An 8,688-nucleotide genomic window follows, 5' to 3' on the forward strand; every position below is an offset into this window, starting at 1 on the left:
CTGGTTTTAGTAATATTGTTATGGCTGCTGTGTTCAAATGCAGAGGGATTTGAGATGTATTTTTTATTTCAGTCACTGTGTGGGTGAAAAGTGGTGATAGAAAAGTCCAAAAGTGCTTATAAAATTCGGGGGGGTATCCGTCGGGACCGGGGGCTTTGTTTTTGGGCATCTGAAGGAGGGCTTTATGGAGATCTTGCAATGATAATGGTGCATCTAAGAATTCAGCCATATCAGAGTGTAATTGTGGTAGGTTTATGTTTTGGAAAAATGATTTTATTGCTGTTGGATTGGATTCTGTTTCTGATGAATATAAATTCTTGTAGAACATACGGAATGTCTTATTAATTTCTTGTGGATCATGAGTGATTCGATTTTCAAAGGTCTGTATTGATGGAATTATTGATTTGTCTTTTTTTCTTTGAAGTAAGTTTGCAAGATATTTACCAGATATATTATGTTTTTCAATGAGTTCATATTGGAGTTGTTGCATAATAAAGTTATTTTTTTCCTGTAAAATTTTGATTGACTTTATTGATTGGGATGACCCTATTGAATTTTGTGCCAAATTTGATAACATTTCGTAAAACTAAATTTTCAGCTCTCCATACAAATATATTAGATATTCTGTATCGGCCCCTTATGTTTCTTCCATAATGAGTAGCTTTCGGCCAAAAGGTTTTACAACTGATTCGAATTTGAGCAAAATCCGACTTCGCATGCGCAAACGGGAACAAATTTTGACATTTGAAAATTGCAACAATTCCGATGGAATTTTGCGGCTTTGCTGCATGCAAACCGTGATAGGCATCATTATGAATTGAATAACTTGTCTAGATGATGTACAGTGAAGCTCTGCAGGTGAAGCGCCTTCAGAGGAGTTGATTAAAATGCGACGTCAGCGAAAACGCTGAGTCGTAATAATAATAATAATAATATTTTTTGTTTGGCATCACTTGAAGAATGCGCGTACCAAATTTCGTGGCTCTACGGCAAAGTTGACGTCGGGACGTCTCCCATTGACACAATGTATTTTGACTTTTGCAGGGGACGCTGTTGCGCCATTTTTTTATGCCCAATGATCCATCCATCCATTTTCTTCCGCTTATCCGGGGCCAGGTCGCGGGGGCATCAGTCTAAGCAGGGACTCCCAGACTTCCCTCACCCCAGACACGTCCTCCAGCTCCTCCGGTGGGACCCCAAGGCGTTCCCAGGCCAGCCGAGAGACATAGTCCCTCCAGCATGTTGTGGGTCTTCCCCGGGGCCTCCTCCCGGTGGGACATGCCCAGAACACCTCCCTAGGGAGGCGTCCAGGAGGCATCCTGAGCAGATGCCCGAGCCACCTCAACTGGTTCCTCTCAACGTGTAGGAGCAGCGGCTCTACTCCGAGCTCCTCCCGTGTGACCGAGCTCCTCACCCTATCCCTAAGGGTGTGCCCGGCCACTCTGCGGAGGAAACCCATTTCGGCCGCTTGTATCCGCGACCTTGTCCTTTCGGTCATTACCCAGAGCTCATGACCATAGGTGAGGGTAGGAACGTAGATTGACCAGTAAATCGAGAGCTTTGCCTTTGGGCTCAGCTCCTTCTTTACCACAACCACATCACTGCAGACGCTGATCCGCCTGTCAATCTCCCGCTCCATCCTTCCCTTACTCGTGAACAAGACCCCGAGATTCTTGAACTCCTCCACTTGAGGCAGAGACTCACCACCCACCCGGAGAGAGCAAACCACCTTTTTCCGGTCGAGAACCATGGCCTTGGATTTGGAGAAGCTGATTCTCATCCCAGCCGTTTCACACTCGGCTGCAAACCGCCCCAGTGCCTGTTGCAGGTCCTGGCTCGATGAAGCCATCAGGAGAATGCAAACAGCAGAGATGAAATCCTATGGTTCCCAAACCAGGCCCCCTCCAGCCCCTGGCTGCGCCTAGAAATTCTGTCCATAAATATAATGAACAGAACCAGTGACAAAGGGCAGCCCTGGCGGAGTCCAACATGAGGGGGAGGCACTGCTTCCCCCTCCTGAGGCGTCTGACGGTTTGCCAGAATTTCTTTGAGGCCGTCCGATAGTCCTCCTCCATGGCTTCCCCGAACTCCTCCCAACCCCGTGTTTTTGCCTCTGCAACCGCACGAGCTGCAACATGCTTGGCCCGCCTGTACTCATCGGATGCCTCAGGAGTCCCACGAGCCAACAAGGCTCGATAGGACTCCTTCTTCAGCTTAACGGCATCCCTTACTTCCGGGGTCCACCACCGGGTTCGGGGATTGCCGCCGCGACAAGCACCGCAGACCTTACAATCACAGCTACGAGTGGCCGCATTGACAATAGAGGTGGAGAACATGGCCCACTCGGAGTCCATATCCCCAACCTCCCCCGGGATCAGGGAGAAGTTCTCCCGGAGGTGTGAGTTGAAGACCCCTCTGACAGAGGGCTCTGCCAGACGTTCCCAGCAGACCCTCACGATGCGCTTAGGTCTGCCAGATCTGTCCGGCTTCCTCCTCCGCCAGCGGCTCCAACTCACCACCAGGTGGTGATCAGTTGACAGCTCAGCCCCTCTCTTCACCCGAGTGTCCAAGACACGTGGTCGGAGATCAGATGACACGACAAAGTCGATCATCGACTTCCGACCTAGAGTGTGCACCGATGGACACCCTTGTGCTCGAACATGGTGTTTGTTATGGAGAAACTGTGACTAGCACAGAAGTCCAATAACAAAACACCGCTCAGGCTCAGATCGGGGAGGACGTTCTTCCCAATCACGCCCCTCCAGGTGTCACTGTCGTTACCCACATGGGCGTTGAAGTCCCCCAGGAGAACAACGGAGTGCCCGGTTGGTGCACTGTCTAGTACCCCTCCCAGGGACTCCAAGAAGGCCGGGTACTCTGCACTGCTGTTTGACCCGTAGGCCGACACAACAGTGAGAGACCTATCCCCGACCCGAAGGCGCAGGGACGCGACCCTCTCGTTCACCGGAGTGAACCCCAACACGCAGCGGCTGAGCTGTGGGGCAATGAGCAAGCCCACACCAGCTCGCCGCCGCTCCCCGCGGGCAACGCCAGAGAAATGGAGAGTCCAGCCCCTCTCAACAAGTTGAGTTCCAGAGCCCAAGCTGTGCGTGGAGGTGAGGCCGACTATATCTAGCCGGTAACGCGCAACCTCCTGCACAAGCTCCGGCTCCTTCCCCCCTAGCGAGGTGACATTCCATGTCCCCAGAGCTAGTCTCCATGTCCGGAGATCTGGTCGTCGAGGGCCCCGCCTTCGACTGCTGCCCAGATCTTCATGCACCGGCCCCTTATGGATCCTCTTGCAGGTGGTGGATCCACATGAGGACGGCCCCACGTCACTCCTTCGGGCTGAGCCCGGCCGGGCCCCCGTGGAGAAAGGCCCGGCCACCAGGTTACGTTGCCCGGACCGGCGTTACCGGTCCGGGCGACGTAATTTAATTTAATTTCCTTCATAAGGGGCTTCTGAACCGCTCTTCGTCTGTCCTGTCTCCCTGGACCTGTTTGCCATGGGTGACCCTACCAGGGGCATGAAGCCCCCGATAACATAGCTCCCAGGATCATTCGGGCACTCAAACCCCTCCACCACGTTAAGGTGGCGGTTCAGGGAGGCCATTTTTTTATGCCCAATGATGCAACACATAAAAAAATACATTTTTTGGCAGACCTGAATTTAGGGCAAAATTTGGTGAGTTTTGGAATTCATTTAGGGGGTCAAAATTCTGCCCAAATAGCAGGAGAAAGAATAAATTAAAGCTGCAAGCAGCATCGAATGGCCCTCGCGAATTGCGCATTTCTGAAGTATTTAGAAGTATGATTTTGTTCAAAATGATAGGTGACCAATGGGCTCCTTCGTTTCACGTGCATCACTCAAATAAACAAATCTGATTAGATGTCCGTGTTTGGCTCTGGCTTGAGACGCGATGGTGGGAGTGGTGACAAAACTGGATTTACCAGGCAAGGTTTGTGTGTTTTTTTATTTAAATTATAACACTTTTATTCTTGGTACACAACTATTAATGAAATAAATACCATAGTCTGATAATATTATGGATTTTGTACATGTAAAAATGAGATTGTTTTACATATAAGGCAAACATACGCCGCATTGTGCATGTGAACGGCACAGTGGCATGACCCGAATAATCCCTGAGTAACTTTACCGTCCTCATAATCTTACATAATTTACAGTGGAGACAGGAAGTTTTGAGACCCTGTTTAACATTATATTTTAGTTATTTAAAGCCAAAGTATCAGTATCAGAAGAGAAAAAGCTGGATCAGTGCATCACTAACAACAATAACATTTGATAATTTAAAGAGGATCTGAAAACCTGCTGATTCCTCTGTATTAAAATGCTAATGCAGGTCAGTGACACAGGACACAGGTCGACAGGAGTCTATACAACAGCACTGTTACTGTTTCTCCTCAACACATATGAATTAAACATGGACACAGACACTTCCAGGCTAATATTGGCACTTAACTGTCCCCTCATGAGCTCACATTTGGGGGTTGTCTCTCATACACTGATGGTACATTAGCCTGGCTCCTGAACTGGCCCGAGTGCCCCCTGCTGGCCCTGAGCTATTAGTGACCAGAGGGTGCACTGCAGGACCACCCTCCGAGGGCCTAGTTTTAAAGTAGATGATGTAGAAGAGCGGTAGTACGATGCCTACGAGCAACATGGCGATAACAGCATTCCACCAGTTGATGCCCCAGTCTGCGCCTTGACCTTTGACCCCCTGACTCCTCTCTCTCCTGTGACCCCTGTGATCCCGCCTGTCCCAGACCTCCAGCAGCTCCTCGTCCTCCTGCTCAGTGCTCTGGATCAGTCTCTCCATGTCATTGTCCAGCTCCATGAGGAAGTGTGCGACATGTGTGGGCGCTGTGGGAGAGCCCTCCTCAGGTGAGGATGGGAGGGTATCAGGTGAGGGTGGGAGGCCATCCTGAGTGGGGGGCACCTCAGTGAGAAAGTTGTGTTTCTGCACCGGGATCTTGATGGTCTTTAAGGCAAACAAGTCTTGTTCCTGTATGAGGTTATTCAGCCGCTTTATGTCAGTCACCTGGGAACAACAAACACACAGCTTCAACTTTAATCAGAGACTCCAGACACTTACATAAGATGTATTATTATGATCTAAGTTTCACTTGTTTTTCTATTTTTGTCTGTGAGAGTGAAATAATCTGATGTATGGATCAGGTTAAAAATACAGCTGAAGCCAGAAGTTTACATACACTACTGACAGGTTATAGCCCTGTGTAGTGTGTCCTCGTTTGCCCTCTTCCCTGACCTTGTGCTGTTTAAACACTGAGTGTTGGGATTGTTATGAATGTTTTGGGCGCCAGTAGGACCCCTTTCACTATCTGTTTATGAAACTGGTAGTGAAACGGGAAAATCTTATCCGGGGAATGCCTGGGAGAGGAGCTTGGCCCGCTCCTCTCCCCACGCAGGCCTTGTTTGTTTCATGTTATAAAGACGGGGTAGCCCCTGGTTCGGTAGAGTCTGCTGTGGGATACGTACGGTCGCCCAGCTTTGTTTTTGGACAGCGCAGCGCTCTACTGGACTGTTGGCTCTCCAGTCTTGTGTCAAGGTAAGGCGCTGGTTGATTAAAGTTGCTGTCTGATGAAGTGATTTTGTATGCTGCTTTTGTGTGGGGAATAAAAGACACATTATTCTAGCACTAAGTGGTTTCTGTGTTTTGTTGCTCCGCCGATCCTCTAACGATCCTGCATAAATATATGAATTAAATGTTATAAAACAACTACATAAAAAGACATGTTTTTTTCTCACTGTCTGACATGAAATCAGGCTAAACTTTTCCTGTTTTAGGTCAATTAGGATTACCAAAATTATTTCTATTTTAATATCAAAATAATGAGAGAAGGAGTTTTTAGACAATTTTAAACAATTTGGGGAAAAACACAGATGATGATGTCATGTCTTTGTAAGCTTCTGATAGGTTTATTGACATTTGAGTTAATCAGAGACACACCTGTGGATGCGTTTGAAGGCACAACTGAAACACTTTGTGTAACATCATGGGAAAGTCAAAAGAAATCAGCCAAGACATCAGGAAGAGAACTGTCGACTTGCACATGTCTGGTTCATCCTTGGGTGCAATTTCCAGATGCCTGAAGGTGCCATGTTCGTCTGTTCAATTATACACAAGTATAAACGTCATGAGAATGTCCAGTCATCATATCGCTCAAGAAGGAGACGGGTTCTGTGTCCCAGAGAAGAACTTGCTTTGGTCTGAAATGTTCATATCAACCCAAGAACAAAAGCAACAGACCTTGTGAAGATGCTGCTGAAGCAAACTACCTCTGGGATCACAGTGGTGGTCCTCCTCACGTTGGGCTGGTCTCACATGCACAGCAGGAGCACATTTGATGAGTGGACTAATATTAAGTGTCTCATGCTTTTGGATTCATTTATGGAGTAAACATGGGTCTGTAGTCAGTAAGAGGCTGCACACTTAGCTACTACGCTGGGGGAAGTGTGGTAACATGAGTACTGTTCATCTTACTCTCCTTACAGCGCCCATATTACACCATTTTCTGGTCTGATTATAATACATACCTATTTCATGTTTCATTCACACATGTTTAACACATAAACCCTACACATTATCAGCTGAGTTTTCTCAATCAGAAAACACTCTGTTCCACCTTGTGATGTCATGTGGTGATACAGGAAGTTCCCTAATGTGTTTTTAAACTCCATACACCTTCACTAAAATCATTTGGATAAGTTCAGCTCTGGAATTGCCAAGCTTTACGTAACAAAAGCTAAACGATAGCTGTTAACTTGAAAACTGGCAGTTCATGACATCACAAGGTGGAACTGAGCATTTTGGGCTTTGGAGATATAGACAGACTAATAATACAGGGTTACTCAAACATGTGCAAATGAAACAAAACACAACTTCAGGTATATTTTTGCTGAGGTAACAACATTATAACATGGATAAAAACGCACAAGAGTCAATTTTGCGTAATGCTTAAACTATATTAATTCACCTGCAGTCTTGGTTATTCAAGTGTGCCAACTGTTTCAGATACACGAGGACTGAACCTTACGACTGGAAATCACAGCAGTACACCTACTTTACATGCATCCTTAGATCCATGTGAACGTGTTTTCTATCAGGAATTAAACTTGAATGGTAATAATGCCCTTAAAGGTACAGTATGTAACTTTCTGGATGTGACTCTGTATTGAGATAAATGGGTTTTATGTCATATTGTGGAAGATAACAGCCAAAGACAACAACAACTGGTAAAAGTAAAGTTTGTGGAGAGGCAAGTCTGCTCACTGTAGGGACACATAACCAGAATAATAACATGCTGTCATCTTTTGGCTAAAAGGTTACATACTGTGGCTTTAAAACTCATACACACTTCTCTAGAGTGTCGAGGACAGTTTGAGGTGGTCTAAAGGTCACACATGAGGACTCGAAATAGGCGTGAGGAGGTAATCTGTCCTTGGATCAACCGCTGCGCAGGAGGACTGAAGAGGAGCGGTCCCAGCTGACCTCTGACCCCTGAGCCTGTGATAAGGAGGACAGAGCTTCCCTTTGTTCCTCTGCTGTGTTCTGTGATTCAGACTACAGCTCTGAGAGACACTGCTACAATAAACTGTCTGATAATCTGCTGCGCTGTGTGTTATCTTTAGACAGCTGTCAATGCCACATGAAAAGACACGAGCCTCTGTCCAGACGTCAGCCTGAGTCCCTGTTGAGCCAGACACAGTGGTCATTTTGTACTAATGATCCATGTGAGAAGCCCATCGTAGCCCTGGGCCATAGTGTGTGTAGTAGCGCTGTCAGGTTTGTGTCTCTGACCTTGGTGCTGAAGTACATGGGCAGGGATTATGACAAATGATTTGCTAAAATGACCAGTTTCTCTCTTTGAAATGACCACATTTCAAGAATAGCATTAAAGTTGAACGAAACACTACATCAACTTGCTTTTTTCTACTAAACTGTATATAAGGTGTTCTAATAGCATGGTCTACTGTTCTGACTCCTTTTTTCGGCAAACTAGGTAAATTTGTAGCTTTATGTTGAAAAACTGTCAAGAACCACTTCAATTTCAAGTACTATCTGACATCATACAGCACTTTCCGGATTACAGCCAACAAAGTTTGAAGTGTGGAAGCCTGTTTGATGAATCATAGGCAGTGTCCCAATTCCCCAAATGCACTGTTCGAAGGTACCCTTCGAAGTACTCCCCATAAGTACCCGGCCGAAAATGTGTACTCCTCAGTGTAACCGCCATCTTGTCGGAATGGGACATGCCTACACCACGGACCGTACTTCCACCGGTGTCTTTGTGCGTACGTTACATACATTATGTACATAATTTTTTATTATTTCGTCGCACCCGTTAATTTCTGTTTAGATTGAATATCAATGGGCAAATATAACGTTCGAGGTGATTTTTCTCAATTGTAGCTACTTCATAACTTTAACAAAATATACCTTGTGAAAACGTAATAACAGAGACCATTTTTACATTCATAGTCTATAAACCTGATTAGTTGTACATAAAGTTGTGATATTGCAGTTTAACGATTCGGTATTTGCGCAGGTTTCATTTGATCTGTGGCTAAACCACTTTAATACCAGTAGGGGGCGCTGTTTACCTTCTATGCTGTGCCAGTTCATTTAATTTTAGTATTGTAAG

General features: G+C 46.2%; 1 protein-coding gene across 1 annotated transcript; it reads right to left on the reverse strand.

The window, feature by feature from the left end:
• Nucleotides 1–4,499: 4,499 nt before the first annotated feature.
• On the reverse strand, nucleotides 4,500–7,862 carry LOC117381402 (lysM and putative peptidoglycan-binding domain-containing protein 4-like). Its single transcript, XM_033978368.2, has 2 exons — nucleotides 7,845–7,862; nucleotides 4,500–5,063 (listed from the first exon to the last, which is right to left on the reverse strand). The coding sequence occupies exons 1-2, from the start codon at nucleotides 7,860–7,862 to the stop codon at nucleotides 4,500–4,502; spliced, it is 582 nt and encodes a 193-aa protein (XP_033834259.2).
• Nucleotides 7,863–8,688: the final 826 nt, after the last annotated feature.

The sequence above is a fragment of the Periophthalmus magnuspinnatus genome, chromosome 2 (genome assembly GCF_009829125.3).
Source record: "Periophthalmus magnuspinnatus isolate fPerMag1 chromosome 2, fPerMag1.2.pri, whole genome shotgun sequence".
NCBI classification, from domain to species: domain Eukaryota; kingdom Metazoa; phylum Chordata; class Actinopteri; order Gobiiformes; family Gobiidae; genus Periophthalmus; species Periophthalmus magnuspinnatus.